Source organism: Macaca nemestrina, chromosome 3 (genome assembly GCF_043159975.1).
Source record: "Macaca nemestrina isolate mMacNem1 chromosome 3, mMacNem.hap1, whole genome shotgun sequence".
In the NCBI taxonomy this organism is placed as follows: domain Eukaryota; kingdom Metazoa; phylum Chordata; class Mammalia; order Primates; family Cercopithecidae; genus Macaca; species Macaca nemestrina.
In genome coordinates, this window is record NC_092127.1 from 30,916,087 (window position 1) to 30,940,647 (window position 24,561).

The following is a 24,561-nucleotide window of genomic DNA, read 5'->3' on the forward strand; positions in this document are numbered from 1 at the left end:
CAACAAAGGATATTTATCCATTTATCCACAATCTCATCACCCCATAATGTCAACTGTTCTTTACTATTTTTCTGTTTTTCTTTCTAGTTCTTGGTCATACATTTGCATATCTTACTAATATATTCATCTTGTAGATACCAACTGGTGTTGGTTGTTTTCATTTAACATAAACATTTTATATTAACACAGTCTTCATAATCATTTAACTATTACATTACTATCCTACAAAGCTGACGTAACAATTTAGATACTTTCCTGCTGTTGGACAATTGTTATGATCCTTTTATTTAACATTATAATGATAATATATAAAGAACATCTTTGTGCACAAAGATTTGTTTTTTAAACATTTTCATGCACAAAAGTTTTTTCTCTTAAGTTACTGAGTCAAAAAAGTATGAGCATTTTTAAGTGTGGAATGCACAGCCAAACTGAGCTGTAAAAGAGTTTAACAATCTGCACACATGTTGAACTAGACAAGTGATCAACAACGACCAAGAATGATCTAGGGTCCAAGTCTCCCCACCACCCTATCACTGCTATTTCTTCAGGGTACTTTAAATCATCCTCACTAAACAGCCACTATCATATGCTGTTGGTAGGCGTATAAACAGGTGCAACCTCTCTGGAGCGCAATTTGGCAGAAATTCCATCCTGGGTTCTTATCCTGGAAATATACTTGAGCTTATGCATAAGAATCTTTCAACCAGGAAGTTCACCATTTCTAACAATAAAGCCTGAAAGTAAATACTCCATCAGTAGAAAACTGGTTAAAATTACAGTAGTCCCCTCTTATCCACAGGGGATACCTTTCAAGACTTCCAGTGGATGCCTAAAACCGTGCTTAATGCCAAACCCTGTATATACTATGCTTTTTCCCATACATACCTATGATAAAGTTTAATTTATAAATTAGGCACAGTAAGAGATTAACAACAATAACTAATAATAAAATAGAACAATTTTAATATACTATAGTCATAGTTACGTGAACGTGATCTCTTTCTCAGGAAATATCTCATCGTACTATAGTCACCCTCCTTCTCCTTGTGATGATGTGAGATGACAAATGCCTACGTGATAAGATGAAGTGACAGTGGAGATTCCATCGTGCTACTCAGAATGGTGTGCAATTCAAAACTTATAAATTGTTTGTTTCTGGAATCTTCTTTCTTCTTTTTTAAATGGTACTGCTCCTTGCAGAGCAAACTCATAGGCAGTGCACCCAGAGTTGGTCCATTTCTTGAATTTTTGACTTAATATTGTCAGACTGAGGTTGACAGCAGAAAGTGAAACCTCAGATAAGGGAAGACTATTGTAGTGTGCTTGGCTGCACACGTAAATTACCCAGGGAGAGTTTCATAAAGACAAACATAAAGCCTCAGCCCAGATCTATTAAATCAAGATCTCTGAGAAGTAGTCTGGGCATTTAAAGCTCTCTAGGTGACTTTAGTGTCTCACCAGACTTGAGAACTACTGGGTTAAGTGTTGTATATGCATTTATTCAAAGGAGTACAAAGCAACTTTTAGCAAAATGATGAACAGTGTAGGTAGCAACTACCATTTTGTCTGAGGGAAAGAATTTTTTTTCTTGTATTTGCATAGAGTATTTCTAAAAGGATACGAAAGAAACTGGTACAGCAATGGTAGCCTTTGGGAAGAGGGATTGGGGTGTGAAGTAAGAGGCTTATATTTCAACATATTTTATATGAACTTTTAACCAGCTATGTTTGAAAATATCTTAAAATCATAACTTCATGTAAAAGCAATTTCTCAGGTACACATGGCACGAAGCAATATATGGCAACCCCACTGTGGGGCCAGTTACCAGCATCCACAGGGTCTTCCATGGAGCCTGCACACTCAGCACCAAGTGGCTACCAGGGGTCCATCTCTGCCCTCTGTGCAGGGCAGGGCCAGTAGTTCTGGCTGCCTCCTTCTTCCCTAGCAACTAACTTACTCAATGTACCATTCTAAAGTAAACAGTCATTGCCTGATATGCTTGGAGAAAATGTTTACTCACGGCTCACCTCCTCACACAGTGTAGGCCACCATTAATATGTTAGTCTGGCACATTCTTTTTAAAGAACATGTCAGATTCACAAATCCATTTCTAAGTTAGTTTCTCAAATGGAAAAATCATACATGGAAAGCAGAGATGATTCCATTTTTTTTTTCCTAAAGTGCTTACTTCATTTAACTTGCAAATATATAGTCTTTGCAGGGTTCAGAATACCAATATTGTTTTCACAATTAAGTGTACTATTATCTTAAATTTGAGAGAACCAATTTGCTCATTTTATTCCATAATGTATTTCAGTTTTACCAAGCCACACAAGAATTCAAATGAATCTAAAAAGTATATAGAGAAGAGTTCTACATCATCAACCCACAGCTAACAATTTCATAGCTTCATAAATATTTAAATCGTTTTTCAGTAGGTCATTTCTGACAGCTGTGGGATTTCATAACTGGATCTCTGATATATTACTTAAGCAAGTGTCTTCTTAAAGGTTTTCTTAGGGAGGTGGGGGTGCAGATCAATCAACTGTTAGAGCACTTTTACCCTATCATTTTGATACCAGAAAAATAATTCACTAATACTGACAAAAAGGAGGAAATTTCTTTGAGCCATCTGTAACAAGATTCATTTTCTAAAATGTCAAAATGCATGCTAGAAACATCAAGAAATATTTCAGAGATCAGATTCTGGAATACTAGAGACTGTTTATGGATTATCAGTGTTCAACACTCTTGAATTCTTTCATTCATTCAACAGGTATTTATTAAACGCCAACTTCCTGCCAAGCACTGCATTAAAAGCAGAGATACAATGACAAGGCTAGGATTTAGAAGAACTCTCACAGCCATGCTGTAACTATCACATGTATGTCTTCCTGTTTCATTCACAGTTATTTCAGATGTATGCTTTAAATTTAAAAGACTTTGTGGCATTGAATTTAAAAGGTATTTTTGTTACTATTTTTTAATCACATTTTATAGAAGAACTTGAGTGAGGATAGCTAATGAAGAACCGAATGATAATATACTTTTCCCCCCATAACCCCAAAGGTTTTGACTATAAGACAAAAAAAGAAAATGTCCAACTTTCCAGGCATATCAGAGAGAGAGTTGGCAGTCTGAAGTATTTATAAGGTGTTAAAGTCAGAATCAACAGGACTGGTGAATTTGCTGCTGCTTCCTAACACATGGTAAATCAACACCTGTTTCATCTCTTGAGGAATGTGCAGGTTAACGTCTAACTTGTCTTCAACTTGTGAAGAGTTGCCATGACAACATGCAACTGTCCTTACTGGGAAACAGGGTAAGGTCCCCACCAGATACGTAGGTTCTCAATTAGTCCCCCTCAGCTTTTGGGGGATGAATTTCTACTGCCTCAGTGCTCACTCTCACTTAGATATCCTGCATGAATTGGTTGTCATTTTCAATTAGACATCAGTACATAACCAAACACCAATCATTTATTTAAAGATATATATCAAATACAGAAATCTCTTATTTATGATTAAAAAGTCTTAGGTGTGGTGATAAAATCATCGTCTAAACCAATATATAAATCTCTTATAGCACTATGATGGACACAAATTCTAGAGTGTAATCTACAAATTAAACAAGTTTACAGGGACAAATAACTAGAAAAATAATTCCTAGAAATGAAGGCACACAGTTCAGGAGAGAGAAATATGATAATCAGGGATCCAGACTCATGCTGATACTAAAATCTTATATAACAGAAAGAGTACTCTGCTATACAACATTTATCCACAACATTATAGTATTAATGGCTACATTTTATTGCGCTTAATATGTTGTATTATTCTGGCACAAACAGAAAGTGCAATAAGGAAAAAAAAATATGTAGCATGATGCATGAGAAGGCACATTGTCCTTTTCAGAAGTCCATTATAAAGGCAGCTGGACAGATTCTGGCTGAACACAAGCGGGGTGCCAGCCCATCTCCTTCCATCCCCATCCCACCCTCCCATTCAAGCACTGGTTACAAAAGTGTCTGTGTGGCCATGAGAAGTGAGTCATGGATGTTCCATTTACAGATGGGGTGGGGTTGAGGGAAATCACTGTTACATGCCCAGTTAGCTGGAAAAGTCCATCCTGTTTTTCCTTTTTTACATAATAATCATTTTTCACAAATCTGAGATAAAGAATGCTTGGTAAGTAGGAACTCACCAAATATTTCAGCACTCTTACATCCAAAGGAAAGACTTACTTTTACAGCCAAGTACATGATCTCATAGTGCAGGCCTAACAATTCACACTAAGCCAAGGGGCTTGTACAATCAGTATAAAACATTTGTTCCTTTTCACCCACACCAAGAAAAACAGTGGCTGGAGAAATAAAGCACATTACCAGTTCCCAAATCAGATTCACCCACCAGGAGTTCATGCTGGCAGCCAAAGTACTTCATGACGGCAAGGACAATCTTTTACAGCTTCCATTTCCAAGGAAACTCAATGGCAAAGTAGCTTCCTTAGGCTGACCTCACAGGCAAACCACAAGAAACACAACCTAAAGCAACAACAAAAACCACTGCTCTTTTTGGAGCTGTATACTCCATGCATTAAAAGACCATGTGCCTCCATCCATCTCTTAGTACCACCTACTAAATCAAATAATAATGCATCATATGACAAATTCACATTTTAGGACTTAAAATTATAACTACATGTTTTAGCTTTTAAAACATCTAATCCAGCCCTCTTATCCACATTCCCTCAAAATCCAAAGGACTGTGTCAGTCTTTTCTAAACGTATTTCAAATAAAGCGTGAGCGGCATGCAGCTCCTAAACTGTACTCTGAGCCCCCACGAAGACCACACTGGGCTCTGCAGCTCAGGTGAAGTAGCGACCCTGTCAAACTACTAAACATTTTGCACATACATATTTCCTATCATTATTGACATCGCCAATTAACTTGGCCTCTGAGGTTTGTAACAAATTTAGGTTTTAAATACATTAAACTTCACAACAAACATATTACTTTTAATAATAGCAGCTAACAGTTTTTTTGATGAAGAAGAAAGATTCTATGAAGAAATGTATTCAAATCAGGTTTCTCCATAAACATTATCCTTACTCTATTACCTCATGGTGTAGAATACGCTAAATGCTATTTAAGTTACTTTAAATAGTTAAATAATCTAACAGTTAAATAATCTAGAATATTTAGGTTTAAAATAATCCAAATCACAAAAGTAACACAAATTCATTAGAGCAAAATCCAAAAATACCAACAAGAATAAAACACAGGGCCGGGCGCGGTGGCTCAAGCCTGTAATCCCAGCACTTTGGGAGGCCAAGACGGGCGGATCACGAGGTCAGGAGATCGAGACGATCCCGGGTAACACAGTGAAACCCCGTCTCTACTAAAAATACAAAAAACTAGCCGGGCGAGGTGGCGGGCGCCTGTAGTCCTAGCTACTCGGGAGGCTGAGGCAGGAGAATGGCGTGAACCCGGGAGGCGGAGCTTGCAGTGAGCTGAGATCCGGCCACTGCACTCCAGCCTGGGTGACAGAGCGAGACTCCGTCTCAAAAAAAAAAAAAAAAAAAAGAATAAAACACAAAACATTAAAATAAAATTTTCACCTACCTCTTGGCAGCCACTGTTATAATATGTTGGTGTAGGGTGTTGCTGGCCTATTCTGCACATGCATAATCGCTCCTATTTTTAAATGTTTTCCACATAAATTTATAACTTGCTTTTACTTTTTAAAATTTATATAAATTTATGGGTATAAGTGTAATTTTGTTACATGCATAGATTGCACAGTGGTGAAGTCAGGCTACTAGAGTTGCTTTTACTTCTATTGAGAACAGTCTTCTGTGTTTCGGTGTCTGTGTATAAAATTATGATTCGGCTGCTATAGAATGTCATCCATTGTGTGACTATATCATTTTGCTTAACTAATTTCCTTTTTTGGCTAAATGCGATTTTATTCTTGATAATAAAAATTTGCAAATAACTTTGAAAAAACAAACACACAGTATTTCTAAGAATCTTTCTGATGCCCCGTCACCTCTACCAGGTTTGAGTGAGTGCCCGCTGAACGTCTTTAAGACCTCTCTGAAAACTTAAGATCTCTGTTTCATGACTGACTGCATCAAGGTTAAAAAACTAATACGCAAGCGAAAACAGTTCACTTCAGCTCTGTCTCAAGTCTCTCATCTACGGAAAGAAAACGGCCTCTGAAAAATGGTTCCATTTTCATAAAGCCTCAACAGGAATAATACTGAACTCCATGACCTAAAAAAAGATGCTTGGTAATACTTAAAATCATTTTGTATTGCATGTTATTCTTTTCAAAAGATTTTCAAGCTCATTACCTCCTAACCACAACTCTATTTCATAGGTCTGATGCTGTCACTTTACAAATGACAAAGCTGAGGATCAGAAAAATGGAGTCTTGTGGGGTCTCACAACAACATGGTGCAGGAGGCAGGGCTAAATCAATGGCCTCCTCAATCTGTGTTCCAAGTGCTCTTAATAGAACTCACTGCGTTCAAAGGAAGGGTTCCCTTCTTCATATCTGAAAAAATCACTAACCAGTGCATAGTATCTTGCAGGACAAGGAGATATGACGTAAGGAGTATGCCAGTAGATCCAAGGCAGCAAGCAAGAAAAATGTACAGAAAGACTTTCTTTTAGAAAGTAGTCAAAAGAAATCAAAACCGCTATTTATATGTCACGTTTTACGTTATTGGCATTAAAAATGTTGAGTGTCCTAGAACAAAACTGTTTTTTTCCAAAATATTCTCCACCCTACCTCAGAACAAATCTCATTAGAAATACTTGCATCTGGAGACTTATTAGTGGGAGGGGAGGAAGAACTTCTGTGTAATTTCCCTCCATAGGAGGGAAGAGTAAATCACAATCCTGCCCTTAGTCACTCCAAGCACAAGAACAGCAAGTAAGTTTTCAATTCTGTGCTTATATAAAAATCTACTCTTTATCAGTGTTTATCTGTTTGTCATAGTTTCCAGTGTGTGGTCTGCTATTTACTCATCTTGGTGTACAATCTGTTGTCCTTTAGATTGTAAACTTCAGTAGGCGAGACCATGGGTGTCCTGCCTGGATTTATACAGGTAGAGCACCAAGCCACAAGCATAGAGGCATCAGATGCTATTTGATAAGTGGATTACATTACACTTATACTAACTCTATAACAGATTAAATTTGTTCTACCGAAACAGTGGGGATTAGCACTAACTAGGCCATTTGGCCTTAGGTATACTGTTCTCTGGCATTCACACAGTTAGCTAACAAGCAGCTGCAATGCCTTCACTTGTTCTTCATATCCCAGATAATATATATGCTTCCCTACTTCATTTAACTGCTCCAAAATAAAACATCTGATAGTCCAGGGTCTTTTTATCTCCCTGCTAAATACACATTTTAGGGGGAAACTGCCCCATTAATTTACAAAAGATATGGAAAAAACAACAGCAGCAGCAAGAACAACCTTAAGATAATGCTTCAAACTTGAACCACACCTGTCAGTCACTGGGCATAGCGTGGCTTGAAAACGTCCTGGCCTTAAATCCTAGGTAACCAAGAATATAATTCTATTTCTGACTTGAGTCACTGCACACATCATTTTTTTTTTGGGGGGGGGGGTCCTAATTTATTTTCTGGTACAAAGCATTATTCAAATGTAAATACCATAATCATATAGCATTTTTGACTACTTCTCCCAAATACGTAAGTTTGATCAATCGTGATTTCTTTTGTTTTCCTAGCAACCTGTTTCCTCAAAGCTATGAAAAGGGCTTTCTGTCAAGATCCTAAAGGAAATACTCCAGAAGAAATCTTGACTGTGATGATACTGTTTTTAGATGAAATGCCAGGAAGCATGAAGTCCTGAAAATGACCTGTGAGATAAACTAGTTATATTGGACAACAGATTTCCTCTCTAATCAAGTGTGTAAAAACTGGAGGAATGAGAACAGTCATAAGCCCAGCGAAGGGACTAGGAAGTGCACAAGAGTAAAATGACTAACAACAAGGGCAAAACAATTCTGAGAAAAGTTTAAAATAACCAGTGAAAGTCCATCATGGAAACAGAAGATGTATGAACTCTAAAACAAACAAAAAGTTGGATCTTAGATTTTCCCCCATATACATTACAAAACTGCCCCAAAAGTCTACCTGAATCCTCAGTGAATTTTCAATCTCCAGATAAACAAGTTACATCCTGTATTTAAATGCACTAAAGAATACAAATTCATGTTAGGAATACTTGATTTTTAATCTAAGCGTTTTACCTTCACTTCTAAAACTCTATTCAACTACAAGGTAGGTTCCCAAGGGCAGCTAATGCCCTGCAATAAGGCACCTTGTTCTCCCCGAAGTACATACCAGCTCCTATTTGGCAAAATCTGGATAAAATGAAACACAGGTTCACAATTTTTTAGGTAGAGAGAAAAATTTTCCTGGAAGCTTTCCCCAGGCCAGCTACACAGCATCTTAGAGTTAAGCCAGGTGAAAAGAGCAAATGGAAAGACTTGCTTGGGGTCTCCTTTGTCAGTCTGATGAGCACAGGATGGTTTGTTCCCATCTTCCAGCATCCTTGCTCACATCTGCTACTTTACTTTCTTTGCCATGGTGACCTCTATCAGGGACACTATTGAAGGGGGCCCTCATCAAGTAGGATGTTCAACTGGGATCCCCAAATTCTCCAAAAACATCAACCTCAAATACTTGTAGAAAATCCTAATGAGGTCAAAAAAAAAAAAAAGGCCATACTTGGCACGATTTTCTGTTCTTCATTATACACAAATGAGAAGTCAGAACACTACTGAAAATGTTCCCACAAAGTGGGAATCAATTTCCCTAATATGGCCCAAAGCCCTAAATATAGCCCCAATTTTTTTGGTTCAAATACACTCAAACTTGTGGATAGAGGAAGCGGTGGTCGGCAACTGGGCAAGGAGCACAGAAAACAATGACAATGTAACTGCCACTATGTCCTCCTGCATTCAAATGGCTTTAAATGTCCTTGGCAAAAGCTGCCAACATACAGACACCTGTAACATCACATGCCCCTTCCACTCCAGGCTTTGTACCCTTGATAGTCTGGGTTACAGGGAGGGAAGGGACGAAATTACACACCTTGGGTCCGAAGTAATTCTACCATTCTGAGAAGTACATGGCATCACTAGTACTCAGCCTAGCAAAAGGCATAGAATTCCCACTCAAATTATAAGGCTCGTTAGCCTAAAGAAAACATGAGAATTTAACTCGGGGAGTTTAAAGTCCTCACAATACGCCTTCCATGTGTGCGCGCGCGCACACACACACGTTATTTAATTTTCACATGACCACAGTGAGAGACTGTTTTAAATGATGGAATTCAAGAAAAGCAAAATCTAGAACATAAAACTTAATTCAGAATTTATTTCGAAGTTTCACTTCAAACTTTTAAAAGGTTTATTATACTGGGTCTAGATCTGTTTAACAATGAACTGTTTTTGCAAGACATTCTGGCCAAAAAGTACCTAGAAGAGTGTCAGACTTGGGAGTTAATGCTCAATTTTAAAATGTGCTGAAAAATTGTTAAAGATCAATAAACCCCTCGACATACTTGTGCTCAAAAGCAATATAGGACATTTTAAGGCATCTTTTAAAAGTTAGCCCTTGAAATCAGAATAGCATAGGGATTTTAAAGACTGGAATCTGTGGTCAAACTGCTTGGGTCAAAACACAGGCTCTACCACTGACAGCTGTGGATTTTGGGCAAGCCGCCTAAGTTCTCTGGGACTCTAAGTTTCCTCACCTGTAAAATGGGACTTATAATAGCACCTACCTCACCGCATTGATAGAAAAGTAAACGACAGAAATCAACATAAAGCATTTTAGATAGTAAGCTCCCCATAAATGCTATCAATATTCAAAGGTACGTGTTCGAGAGATCAAATCTATTAAATATACATTATCAGCTTTGATCACTTGAAATCTCGGAAATTTCATAATTGCATCTTACTCCCCCTTTCCACACATCATGCGGCTTCAACCTTCCAGATGATGTGGAAATTACATACTTTCATTCATCCGTTTGAGAGCTTGTCATATATGGCAAGAAAGAAGAAAGATGCCTTTTTCGTGACTGTTGCTCCTTCAGAACTTCAAAACACTGTCACGTACACAATAGGTTGGAGCTGCCCTCAAAATGACAGCTCACAGCTTTGCTGGGCCCGCAGAGGCGCCCAGGCGGCTCTGCCCGGAAGGGGTTCACCCCAATAACCAGAGAATCTCCCGTCGCCACAGCCAAGCAAGCGCACGCCTGGGAACCCCAAGGAACACAAGAGAACTCTGAAATGGGGAAGGACCCCGAGTTGTGGAGGAAGAGCGGGAGGAAGGGTCACGGAGGGTCCGGAGCCACACTCGGATCAGGCGCGTCCACGCTGACAAGCCCGGGACCAGGTGCCGGCGATGGGCAGAGCCGTCCCGGACGGCCCCTTCCCCTTCCCCTACCCGGCCCCTTCCCCTACCCGTCCCCTCCCCGGCGAGCACCGAAGCCAACTCGGGTCCCGCGCCAGAGTAGCCCCCCGGCGCCCCTCACCTAAAGGCGGGTCCTTCCTTAGGAACCCTGCCCTGGGCAGACGCCGCCGCGGAGCTGCCGCTGCTGCCCCTTTTGTTGAAGAGCTTCTGGAGCAGGGTCGGGGCCATGATGCCGCCGCCGCCGCCGCCGCAGCTCCGGCCGTGGCGCTTGGGGGGCCGGCAGCTCAGCGCGCAGCCGGGGGCGGCGGCCGCGGTGGCGGGGCCATCGCGGCGGCGCGGCCGCCCAGCCTTGCGGGAGCGCTGGGCCGCTGCAGCTGAGTAACTCTGCTCGGCGCCGGAGCTGCCGGCTGCCGGTCATATGACTGAGCCGGCCCGCCGCCGCCTCGCGCGCTGACAGTTATCTCCTGCGGGAGGAGCCCGCAGCCCCACGGCGGCGGCGGCGGCGCGGGAGGAGCGCGGCGGCCCCGGCGGCGGCCATTGGCCCGGCGGCCGCCCGCCCCGGGCTCACGTAACCCCGGCTGGAGGCGGGAGGCGGGAGGCGGGAGGCGGGAGGCGGGAGGTGGGAGGTGGGAGGTGGGAGGTGGGAGGCGGGAGGCGCGGCCCGGAGCGGGCGGGCGGCCCAGTACTCCGGGCACGCGGGGGACGCGGACGGGGGCAGGCGCGGCACTTAAAGGGGCCTGAGGGGCGGGAGCGGCAGCCAGGGCGCAGCTCCGCCAGTGGCGTGGGGTTCCCACGGAGCCTGAGTTCTTTCGCACAGCGAGCATGCAGCTAGGCCGATCTTTGTTCTTTAGAGACAAAGCCCCTGAACTTGGGTCCTCGCTTTGTTCAGGTACAAGAAGAGCCCGTTCACAGAAGGCGTGTGCTAGGGGAGAGGGCTTGGTGCGTGCGGTGACCGCTTCGGTGGGCTGTGATCTGAATCACATAGCACTCAAGGTTTTGTCAGGTTTTCTCTATATCCAGATTCGATTCCTCCAGGCTTTCACAAAATTTAAAGTGTTTATCCAAATCATTTGTTCTGTTTGACGTCTTGGGCCACCATACCATGGTTATATAAGAAGTTGCATTTGAAATGTTAAGCCCCCCCTTTAAAACACACACACACACACACACACACACACACACACACACACACACACACACACACGGAACTCACTACATAGATTTAGAAACAAGATATTTTATAACAAGGCATTGTTTTTCCTAATACATATTTAACAATCAATCAAGGTATATCAGCGGCAGACGTTTGGTTTGAGGAAGGGAGGAGTTCGTGTGTTTGAGTCCACTTTTCTGCCCTGTCCCACCCCAGTCCCCTTTGGAATTTAATCCTTGGTGGTGCAGGGCTGTAAACAGCCAGTGTAGGACACGTTACCAGACTCAAAGCAACTTCTTAATCTATGTTTTAGAGTGTTGGGCTTCACGAATTTTTCTGATGATGGGAAATAGAGATAAAGTTAGTAAGATCCCAACCATACCTCTTCTAGCTTCCGCATGAGTAGTGAATAGTGATTCACCTGGGCTCTCTTACACTTGTTGAGAGTAGGACTCTTGGAGACTCAAAAAGGGAAATATATTTCCAAAAACGTAAGTAATCAAAATAACCTATTCTGGGCCGATTTTACTTTGCATTTTCTTTTTTTAATTGTGTTAGTTTCTGGACTTGGTTGGGAACTAGCTGTGAATAATGTGCTGAAATTTCACAAAGGTAAGAGAAAGGTGGTAGAAATGGAAACTTAGTCATTTGTTTCCTTCAGACTTTTACTGTTAAAATGGCGGATTAAGTGTTTATCCTGATGAGCAATCATCCTTTTGCACAATTGAGTGTACACAGAACCCTAATTTGCAACTTTGCTATTTCTGTTTACTGAAGGCCTTTACCTCATAGGGCTGCCAGTGTTGGTCAGGATGCTATACAGAAGGTATTGGCTTTATACGTTGTGACTTTCAGACACAGTCCCAGGTCATACTATGGCCAGCAACACACCACCTTTTCTTACTCCATCCTTGGTCAGAAAATGCCCTTTATTCTCCAGATTAAAATCTGCATGTTCCTCATGAGCCTAGCAGCTTTTGTAACTGCATATGGAAGAGGAATTTGACATACTGTGCCTCGTTCCTCACTTCCTAGGATTCTTTTGGTTCCAACCCAGTCCAAATAGACAAGATCATCCAAAAGAGGCAATTAAAAAATCATAACCTGCTCCAGCCATCATCTTCAATTTTGGTTTTGACTGGGCAACTATAAAGGAAGAGTGTGTATTTAAAACTATTAAAGCCAGGACTTCAGTTAAAGGAGACAAAAGGAACCAAAATGCTTCCCCTCTCCCCTCTTTCTCCCTTCGCTTCTTCTCAGCATCGCATTCTTCCTCATCCTGGTTCTGGTCACACCTTCTGCTTTGGATTTTTAAAGTATACAAAAATCCTAGCCAAAAACGTTCTGGGAGACAGTTCTAGCCAGCTCTCCCGGTCTTCTTGTTTTTTTATTTTCATTTTATTTTATTTTTTCTTGGCTATTCAAAGTCGCTACAAAAACCCAATCTTTTGCCCATCATCCATTGGTCACTGCCTGGTCCCGGAGTCTTGTCATAATCTCAGTCTCCAATACTGGTCACGTGGTCCATCGCCCAGTTCCATACATCTCCTTTATTCACCTCTTCCCACTCACCCTATCTTGGAAAATATACCAGCTGGCTGTTCCTGTATGCAGCTGTCAAGAGGAGCAGGGAATAAGACAATATCCTGAATGCTTGGAGATGACAGAACAACACTAAAATGGGAAAGGGGAAGTTGTAAAGGGCTGACTGACTTAGTCCAGTCCATTCTGAGTCCTGGTGACAGTTCTCAATTCGTGGGTATTATGTAAGTCATTTTAGTTCTGCTTCTGCAATTATACTGGCATTGATACTGTTTGTAGCCTGTGTAATACCTGTTACCCTTATTCCTAGCAGGAGGCAAGAGAGAAGGGAGCTGTAGGAAAAGGAGTAATTCTGGAAAGTTTCCTCACTCTTAATAGAAAGAGAGAGAGAGAGGTGGGTTTTTTTCTTCCTTTGGATGTTTTATGTCTAGGTCTAATGCCATCTTGCTACAAGACTAAAGATGAAACCAGAACTGGAGGTGGCAAAGAGACATAGAAGCAAGCTGGGTCCTTGATGGCATTATTGAGCCACAGTCCCTCTACCCTAACCTGACACTCTCCATTAGGTGAGATAATATTTCTATTTTCTTATAGACCAGTCTATAAGAGGCTAAGGCAGGTTCTTGTTTTCTGTCTTCTTTATTGCTTGTTATGTGAGACAAATAATGCCAATCTGTTTATCTGTCAATATGCCAGAGAAAATACTCGTCACCAATGGTCCTGGTTCTGTTTTTTCATACCGTTAAGTCATTTTGCAAATCATTTACAAAACTAAGATTAAAGGAGTAGTGAAAAATAATTCCTTAAAAAATTTTTAATTTAAATATAGCAAACCCATTTTTTATTCTATATTTTCCTGCATTTGAAGGATTATTTACCCTAAGTGGACAGTGTTCTTTGAACGTAACTGACGACTTATCAATTAGCATATGTGAACCAGAACACAATCATCTTATAACTATTGATTCCAGGCTTCAAATACATTTTTTTTTTTTTTTTTTTTGAGACAGAGTCTCAACCTGTCACCCAGGCTGGAGTACAGTGGCACAATCTCGGCTCACTGTAACCTCCGCCTCCTGGGTGCAAGCAATTCTCATGCCTAACCATCCAGGACTACAGGCACCCACCACCACGACCGGCTAATTTTTTGTATTTTTATTAGAGACAGAGTTTCGCCATGTTGGCCAGGCTGGTCTTGAACTCCTGACCTCAAGTGATCCACCTGCCTCAGCCTCCCAAAGTGCTGAGATTACAGGTGTGAACCACCACACCCGGCCTCAAATACATCTCTAATGATTCTAACTGATCATTACCTTTGTGCTGCTTGCACTTGAATAAACAAAAAGCAGTGCTTTTGAAAACTTTGATGGCTCATCATTTTGTTGAAGAGACAGTAGTTATTTTCTTTGTTTCTTAGCTGCAAAATATTTTCATTTTTAGATTTATAAACACCAATTAGAATTAGCAATCCAGTGAATTTTTTCATCTCTTCCTTACAGATTTCCTTCCCTTCACCTTTGTATATATACATCTGCCTTTATCATTTGTTATCTTATAAACTATATGAAATATACTGGATGCACATCATGAAAGATGACAGTATATCACACTTTTTTAGGATGGCTCAGGTTCTTGTTGCAAAATATTGAATAAGGAAGTAATTCCTATTAAATGTCAAAGTGGATGAGAATACCCTATTTCCTTTTTATCCTTAGGTATATGTTGTTGAACTGTCAGTTATTGAGTTTGAGAAAATGTATCTAGGATATCATCATCTAAAGACTCATAGTCTGAGATTTCACTTACATGTTTCAGGCCAGGCACAATGGCTCACACTGATAAATCCCAGCACTTTGGGAGGCCTAGGTGGAGGATTGCTTGAGCTCAGGAGTTCAAGACCAGTCTGGGCAACAGCATGAGACCCTCTCTCCACAAAAAGTAAAAAAAAATAGCCGGGCATGGTGGTATATACCCATAGTCCTACCTACTCAAGAGGCTGAGACAGGAGAATCACTTGAGCCCAGGAGTTCAAGGAAGCAGTGAGCTATGATCATACCACCGTACTCCAGTCTGGGCAACAGAGCAAGGTCCTGTCTCTAAAATAAAATAAAATAAATAAAATTTCACCATCATCTTTATAGAGTCCTCTGTTTTTTTGCATTAGACATCTGCTTTTTCTAATTATTAGAAATATTTTTCTTTATCAATTTTCTTCTATTTGCCATTATGGGGAAAAATGAAAAATTCTGAATATTTATCAATGAAAACTTTAAAAAAAAACAAACAACAAATACTATAAAAATAATGCCTCCAGATTTTTTTTCTGCCCTCTTAAAAGATGATACAGTGTTTGGGGCATTACAATAAGATAACAGAAGAATCATCTAATAGCGATTTATTTCACTTTTGTTCCCAGTGTTTCTGTTATAGCACCCACCTTACTATTTTTGTCTTGTCTTACACAGTTGGAAATTGCTGAAAAATGTTGAAATAATCCCTAAGATAGTGATATAGCAAAATTTCTGGAGCTAGAGGAAATCAGAATCACCAAGATCCTGTTAAGTTATGAAAGGGTCCAGTGGAACCTATGTGGGACTTGCAAGATAGAGTTTTATTATATGTTTTAAAATGGAAATTTACATATTTGGAAAAAGTAAGAGACTAAGAAAGAATGCAAATAATGAAATAGACATCCTTATAAGCAATTAGAACCAGCCAGGCACAGTGGCTCACACCTGTAATCCCAGCACTCTAGGAGGCCGATGCAGGAGGATTCCTTGAGCCCAGGAGTTAAAGACCAGCCTGGGCAGCATAGTGAGACTGTGTCTCTACAAAAAGTTAAAAAGAAATTAGGCATGGTGGCATGCACCTGTAGTCCCAGCTACTTGGGAAGCTAAAGTGGGAGAATCACTTAAGCCTGGGAAGTTGAGGCTGCAGTGAGCCTTGATCATGCCACTGCACTCCAGTCTAGGTGACAAAGGGAGACCCTGCTTTAAAACAAGCAACAACAACAAATAAAAGCAGAAGCTCTCAGGGAAGAAAACCTCAAAATCTAACATTGAATCTAATGAATCCTATAAATTGATTATTTCGGTATTTGCAGCAGAACTCCATCCACCTGACAATCTTAGAGTGGCAATCAGTGACTCCATGGTGCTGAAATCAAGGGACATTTTTCTCTTCTCTGAAATCAATTCAACTGACCATTTCTCCTTTTGGAAACTTTCATCTTTCAGTATTGCAGACCTCTTCTAGTTTTAACTAAACTTGTAGGCTACTCATTCTCCACTAGTGGGTCTTCTTTTCCCATCCTTTATTTATTTAGAGACAGTATATCGCTTTGTTGCCCAGGCTGGAGTGCAGTGGCACACTCACTCACTACTGCCTCGACCTACTGAGTTCAAGCAGTCCTCCTGCCTCAGCCTCCTGAGTAGCTGGGACCACCGGCACTCACCACCACACCCAGCTAATTTTTTTCAGGTCTTTTTTTAGAGATGGTATCTCACTATGTAGCCCAGGCTGGTCTAGAACTGCTGGGCTCAAGTGATCCTCCTGCCTCAGCCTCCTAAAGTGCTGGGATATTGCAGGCATGAACCACTCTCTTATCCTTTAAAGTATGAAATTCCTTGGGCTTCTCTTCTCTCACTTCTATTCTTCTCATTTGTATTCTTTAGCTCACTAGATAAACTCATCCATCCCTGCGACTTTAAATGCCGTTTATCTGTCGATGACACCTAATTTTTAACCTTCGATCCTGACCTCTCTTCAGAACTTTACAACCAGCTACCTACTTGATATCTCCACTGGGATGTCTTAAAAGCATCACACACTGAACTCTTGATCTTTGCTTGTTCCAAATCCTGCTTCCTTTGCCATCTTCCCTATCCCAGTAAATGGCACCTTCCTTCTACACATTTGTTTAAACTGAAACTTAAGAAGCATCCTTAACCCTTCTATTTCTCTCATCATCCAAAATATTTCTCATCCATTTATCTCTCTATTCATTGCCACCACCCTAGTCCAAGCCCCGTTTATCTCTTGGACTTTGGCAGTAGTAATTGGTTACCTTCTTGCCCAACTCCTATCTACTCTAGTGTAGCTGCTGTAGGGATAACTTATAAATGTAACTTTTTATCATATCCCTTCTTCGATTAAAAATTTTTAGTGGTTTCTCATCACGCTTGGTAAATTCCAAAATTTGTAGCATTGCCAAGAGAGGTTTAGGTCCCCGCCTCCCTCTCCAAATTCATCTCATATCATGCACCCCTGACCTCACCCTTGCTGTCTTCCAGCCACATTGGTGTGCTTTCATTTCTTCAACCAAGCCTTCTCTGTCAGGAATGCTCCCACCCACCCCCATCCCACAGTTCTGCCTGGTTAACTCCTATCTTTTTTTTTTCTTTTTTTTTTTTTGAGACAGGGTCTCACTCTGTCACCCAGACTGGAGGGCAGTAGCGTGATCTTGGCCTACTGCAACCTCTGCTTCCTGGGCTCAGGCGATCCTCCTACCTCAGCCTCCTGAGTAGCTAGGACTACAGGCACACACTATCACACCTGGTAGTGATGGGGTTTTTCCTTGTTGCTCAGGCTGGTCTCAAACTCCTGAGCTCAAGCAATCCACTGGCCTCAGACTCCCAAAGTGCTGGGATTACTGGTGTGTGCCACTGCACCCAGCACTCCCATTTATCTTTCAGGTCTCAACTTAATGTCACTTATTCACATGTTGACTGGCTGATTCCCTCAATCTATGTTCTTAATTAAAGGCCTCCACCATGCCCCCAGTGTTTCTGTTATAGCACCCTTTTCTATTTCTTTAAAGCACTTACCATAATTTGTAATTAACCAATAAATAAATTTATAACACCTTTGTCCCACACTAAACATATATTCCTTTAGGTCAGGGACTATGTCTGACTTGCTGACTAACATGCCTGGCACATGGTATCTCCTCAGATACCATTGTTGACTGAATGAATGAATGAGTCAATAAATGAATGGAGTTTGCAATCCCTACACCATGGTAAGCTCTAGACCCTCACAAAAGGATTTGCCATGGAAATTGCTAGATGAGGAAGACTTTCTTAACTTTTTCCATTTATTTATTTTGGGAGGAAGAAGAGATCATTGCTGTTCAGTTGTAAGTCGCCATTAAGAAACTGATTGTATAGGGGACTTAGACTTTTGTTTTTGATTACCTGGCTTAACCCCAAAGCCCTTTTGCTTCAGCATCACCAAATTGGGTCTCCTACCCCGAATGTGAATTTTGCCTTTCTGAATCACCTAACATGTAATACTATCTGCTTCCTCTCTTTTCCCTCTTATACCAAATCCCCTTCCTGAGACAAAGCAGACTGTATCAGTTATTGCCTTTTACTTCAAGTAATAGAAGCTCCAGCCCAAATTGGCTTAAACAATAAAAGGATATTCTACCTCATAAAATACTAGGGCTAAAGGTAGTACAGGGGCCAGTCATGGCATACTAGAGCCACACCTGCTTCTCTGGGATTCCCTTGGCTCCGTTCTCCTCTGTGTGTTAAATTCTTTCTCGGGCTGGCACCAAGATGGCCTCACACTTCTGGAGACTATGTGTAGGTGCAACTATATCCAGCAGGAGATGGGGCTGGTTTCTCCCTGTGTGTTTCATTTTCTCAGAAGCTCTGCAGCATCTAATCACTGGCAAGGGGGATGTGGTGTTATTATGATTGTCTTGGACTAATGAGACTATTCTCTGAGTCATCTGGTGGAGTGATACCAGAACAAAACCAAGTCTCTCAAAAAGAGAAGGGGGAGTGGGGAAAATGACTGTTGGCCAAACATCCACGAGAATTGGCTGCATATAAATTAATTTATAAATTACAAAATCAGACAGCTGTATTTTTCCTGAGTATTATTCAGGAACCTACTACATGATGACCACAGATCTTTCTTAAGGGATGAAATGGGGGATTTTTGGATTTTTGCATCTCTAACTCCATGCATAGATTCTGTGAGATATTAGGCACAGAATACATTTTTTTTTTTAGTTTTTGAGACGGAGTCTCACTCTGTCACCCAGGCTGGAGTACAGTGGCGTGATCTTGGCTCACTGCAACCTCTGCCTCCTGGGTTCAAGCAGTTCTCCTGCCTCACTCAGCCTCTTGAGTAGCTGGGATTACAGGTGTGTGCTACCATGCCGAGCTAATTTTTGTATCTTTAGTAGAGATGGGGTTTCTCCATTATGGCCAGGCTGGTCTCGAACTCCTGACCTCAGGTGATCCGCCCACCTTGACCTCCCAACGTGCTGGGATTACAGGCATAAGCCACCGCACCCGGCCCTGAATACATTTTTTAAAACAAATGTAAAAATGTTCATATGATTCCATGTCTTCTCAGTTTAAAAAAATTGCTCCCAAGACACTTTCTTCTCCCAACCCAAACTTTTTTTTAAAAAAAATAGCTTTTCAGGTTATGATTCAGAAAATATTTAGCTGCCAGGTGCAGTGGCTCACGCCTGTAATCCCATAATCCCAGTACTTTGGGAGGCCAAGGCAGGCGGATCACTTGAGACCAGGAGTTCGAGACCAGCCTGGGCAACATGGCAAAACTCTGCCGCTATGAAAAAAATACAAAAAGTAGCCAGACGTGGTGGAGTGGATCAAATGAGCCCAGGAGGTTGAGGTTGCAATAAGCTGAGATTGTGCCACTACACTTCAGCCTGGGTAACAGTGACAACCTGTCTTTAAAAAAAAAAAAAAAGCGAGAAAATATTTACCTATTTCTTCATGCTTCTGTGGTATTTAACTTTGGCTTAGGCACTCAATAAAAGCTTGTTCAATTAATGTATATGTTTCAGACTCTGGACTTTATTTTACCTCTAGAGGTGAGGTGTTGAGAGAGGTACAGAAATTCTCCCGTACATGCAGTCATGCGCACTGCATAAAATTTAGAAAATGCAGAAAAGTACAAAGATGAATATAATAAGGTATCTATTCCACAACCTGGATAGATAAAATAGGTACAGTTAACATACTTAGGACCTTTCTTTCTTCCTTCTTTTTCTTTCTTGTTATTTATTTATTTAGCAGGGATTTTTATTTTGGGATCTGATGAGACTCCTTAGGTCAGTAGTTCAACAAATATCATTTTTGCTGCTTCTAAATATTTAATTCTTTCTAAATTCATCTAGTTCATGACATAATTAGTCAATAGTCAGCCAGTATTCCAGCACCCACTGTATTCTAGCTAGTGACCCTCAAGCGTGTGTGGCACAAGAGTTACTTAGGAATTCCATTTACAGATTGTAATTTCACCACAAGCATTCCCTTTCCCACCTCTCACTTCTTCAAAGCCCAATAAAATGACAGTAGAGGAATAAAAACACATTAATCTACAATAATAAAGACAAAGAGAAGGGAGAGACAATTAGAATTAGAGATTTCAACAAATATTTGGACAAAGACACATGTTTGGAAGATGGAAAGTGGGTGAAGGAGTAGTAATTAACTTAGCAGAGAGGAAGAGGTCAAAACTTAAGTGTAAAGATAGGGGCCAGTTCCCCTCAGAGATCCCTTAAAGTGTCAACATTTGGGATATAGGAAGTGTCACTAAAGGATAGATCAGGTGTGTAGGCTCAAAATATGAGAGATGTTTGAAAGTCTACATGTAAAGTAAATAGACCCCAGGTTTTGTTTTTTGTTTTGTTTTGTTTTCTAGAATGGAGTTTTGCTCTGTTGCCCAGACTGGAATACATTGGTGCCATCTTGGCTCACTGCAACCTCTGCCTCCTGGGTTCAAGCGATTCTCCTGCGTCAGCCTCCCAATTAACTGAGACTACAGGCGTACACCACCACACCCAACTAATTTGTGTATTTTTAGTAGAGGTAGGGTTTCACCAGTTGGCCAGGCTGGTCTCGAACTCCGACCTCAGGTAATCGACCTGCCTCGGCCTTCCAAAATGCTGGAATTACAGGCATGAGCCACCACGCCTGGCTGACCCCAGGTTCCTTTCCGCACCTACCCTGCACGGATGGACGACTGTCCCTCAGTGGACCAAAAGAGGAGAATCAAGTGAATGCTCAGCTCCTGGAGAAGTGGAATGGTGGCAGAGAAAAGCTCTCCAGACATTTACAGCTGGGAAAGTTCAGTGAAGAGATGGTTCACTGCTGGAGCATCTATTTGTGAACTTCATAAATCAGTACTCCATACAGAGACTTCAAATCAAGTGTTTGGGGTGTCATTCTTAAATATGAAGGGTAATCCAAGAATCACTAGACATTTGATGAATACCTCCAAAATGGTAAGGAAAATACATACTCAGAACTAAGAGGGACCGGGAGGAGTGGAGACAGTGCAAGGAGAAGGCAACTTCCAAAAAAAAAAAAAGATAATAAGCCAGGCATGGTGGCTCACACCTGTAATCTCAGCACTTTGGGAAGCTGAGGTGGGTGGATCACTTGAGGCCAGGAGTTCAAAACCAGCCTGGTCAACATGGTGAAGCCCCATCTCTACAAAAGATACAAAAGTTAGCCAGGAGTGGTGGCGTGTGCCTGTAATCCTAGCTACTCGGGAGGCTGAGGCACAAGAATTGCTTGAACCCAGGAGGTGGAGGTTGCAGTGAGCTGAGATCATACCACTGCACTGCAGCCTGGGCAACAAAGCAAAACTCCATCTCAAAAAACAAAAACAAAAACAAAAAAACCTACAATTGATTAATGTAAAAGAGACAAAAAGATATGTCTATAAAACAAATTGGAAGCCATGAAAAAGGAAAGCAAGAAAGAGCTCTGAAAATTAAATATACAGTGATGTGAATAAAATAGGAGTTTCAGAAAGATCAGAGAAAACAGACGGGGAACAAATCATCAAAGAAATAATAGAAGAAAATTTCCCAGAACTGAAGGAGAGAGGTCCTCATATTCATAGGGCCCACCCAGAATAACGTAAAAACAAAACAATTTCAGGACACATCATCATCAAATTTCAGAACATCTTGGATGAGGAAAATAATTCTAGAATCTTTCAGAGAGACAAAGCTGATCATAAAAAAAAAAAATGGAACAGGACTCAGAAAAGTGTTAGAGTTATCACCAGCCACCCTTGATGATTGAAGATAATGGAGTACAACCTAAAAAATTCAGAGGGAAAACTTTTTAGCATAGAATCCTTTATCAAAGTAAACTATCAATCAAGTCATAGAGAATACCCACATGTTCAGATGTATGAGGTCTTAAACATTACACCATCTGCATCCTTTCTTACGAAGCTGTGGTTAGCAAAATAGGGAAGTAAAACAAGAAAATAGAGATACAGGAGAGAAGATGCAATAAGGAAAAGCAACAAGAAAATTTCTAAGGTTGTAGGAAGGGATGTCCCAGGATCTCTAAAACACAATCAGGCCAGGGCTGGGTGTGGTGGCTCACACCTGTAATCCCTGCACTTTGGGAGCCTGGGGCGGGTGGATGACTTGAGGTCAGGAATTTGAGACCAGCCTGGCCAACATGGTGAAACCCCATCTCTACTAAAAATACAACAATTAGCCAGAGAATCGCTTGAACCTGGGAGGCAGAGGTTGCAATGAGTCGAGATTGCACCACTGCACTCCAGCCTGGGTAACAGAGCGAGACTCCACCTCAAAGAAAAACAAAACAAAACAACCAGGTCAGAGAGGAGAGGGAAAGAAGAGGGCACCAGAAGTAGCTCAGAAAAATGGAACTTAGATGTTTGGGCATAAAAAATATCATTGTTGGCTGGGTGTGATGGCTCACGCCTGTAATCCCAGCACTTTGGGAGGCTGACCTCACTTGAGGTCAGGAGTTCAAGACCAGCCTGGCCAACATGGTGGAACCCTGTCTCTACTAAAAATAAAAAAATTAGCTGGGCGATCTGGTGCATGCCTGTAGTCCCAGCTACTCTGAAGGCTGAGAAAGGAGAACTGCTTGAACTTGGGAGGCGAGGTTGCAGTGAGCCGAGATAGTGCTACTGCACTCCAGCCTGGGCAGCAGAGTGAGACTCTGTCTCAAAAAAAAAAAAAAAAAAAAAAAGTCAGTGATAAGCATATGCAAAGACGCTGGAACACTGGGAAAAAAATTACCTATAGGTAAATGGAAAACCAAACGAAGCAATGGGGCAGTTACTAAGTTCAGAAAAAAATGAAAGCTATGCAGGAAAAGAGGTTGTAATGCATTATCTGGCTCTGAGCAATATATTGTCTTAATAATTAATGTTGACTATTGATTTAACAAAAAGTTATATACAACTATACTGGGACATGGGGGAAGGAAAGTAAAGTTAGTATAGGGTAGCAAGATCCTAGTGTTTATTCACCATGGTGGGAAGTCAATGGACAAGGACTAAAATTGGCTAGTCAAGACATAGTGACATGAGCATATAAATTTTTAAAGATATAGGGTAAAATATCAGTGAAATTAGCTAGAAAAGTTGAGGGTGGTAACCTGTAGGGCTGGGACTGGGTGTGGGAAAGAGTGCAATAGGAGACTTTTGTTTTTTTGCTTTGTTTTTGAGACAGGGTCTTGCTCTGTCTCTTAGGATGGAGTGCAATGGCTCAATCATGCCTCACTGCAGCCTCCATCTCCTGGGCTCAAGCGATCCTCTCACCTCAGCCTTCCAAGTAGCTGGAACCACAGGCATGCACCAGCACACACTGCTAATTTTTAAAATTTTTTGGGAAAAACAGGGCCTCACTATATTGCCCGAGCTGTTCCCAAATTCCTGGTTCAAGCAATCCTCCCACCTCAGGATTACAGGCATGAGCCACCGTACCCAGCCTGACTCTTGTTGGCTTTTTAAAAAAATTTCAATCTTTTTAGTACTATTTGACTTTCAAACTGTTACACATGAATATGCTATTTGTGCATTCTTCTTTGATTAAAAAAATACAGTCTATCTTAAAATAATCTCATCTGTGAACACTGTTAAAAATCTTCTTTCTGGGCCAATCTGGTAAATCTGTAGTGGTGCTCAGGAATCTGAACTTTTAACTAGAAGTTCAAGAAATTTGGAAGCAGATGGTCTATGGATGATACTTTGAGAAACAGCACTTAGATCCCTCAAATTGTGCACAAAGTATTGTAGGAATGTGCAGCTTTTTGAAGAGAGCTCATAATTTTTCAGATTCTCTTGTGTTGCCTAAAACCTAAACAAGTTTAAAAATTACTGTTTTCTGACTCCTGCTCGCCTGCCTTTATCCAAGAATAATTGAGATTCCATTAATTATTTAAGATCAAAAGCAGAGCTAATTATTGTTAAATGAGTTAAACACTTTATAAAATTCATCAAATGATACAGACTAGAAAGCACTGGCTAAATTTTCAGTCCATTGCTTAGTATATACCTATGATGAAAACCAGTGCATTACTACTTGGAATGTGTTGACTAGAAATCTAGAGGCTTGAA

General features: G+C 41.1%; 2 protein-coding genes across 11 annotated transcripts in view; one reads left to right on the forward strand and one right to left on the reverse strand.

Moving 5' to 3' along the window:
* LOC105488644 (folliculin interacting protein 2) overlaps positions 1 to 10,900 on the reverse strand; it is a 138,300-nt gene extending 127,400 nt beyond the window's left edge. The window contains exon 1 of one of the 2 annotated variants that reach the window (XM_011752884.3): positions 10,597 to 10,900. In XM_011752884.3, the coding sequence (XP_011751186.2) occupies positions 10,597 to 10,703 (107 nt within the window). In that variant the 5' untranslated portion in view covers positions 10,704 to 10,900. The remainder of the gene's footprint in view (positions 1 to 10,596) is intronic. The other variant, XM_011752881.2, reaches the window with a different exon arrangement.
* Positions 10,901 to 11,216: 316 nt separating this feature from the next.
* Positions 11,217 to 24,561, forward strand: part of LOC105488640 (peptidylprolyl isomerase D) — a 55,336-nt gene continuing 41,991 nt past the window's right edge. For 3 of the 9 annotated variants that reach the window (XM_071092890.1, XM_071092892.1, XM_071092897.1), the window contains exon 1: positions 11,217 to 11,364. The gene's annotated coding sequence lies outside the window, so the exon portion shown is untranslated. Of the gene's footprint in view, positions 11,365 to 11,407; positions 13,737 to 24,561 lie in introns of those variants that run through there. The other 6 variants (XM_071092888.1, XM_071092889.1, XM_071092891.1 and 3 more) reach the window with 4 other exon arrangements.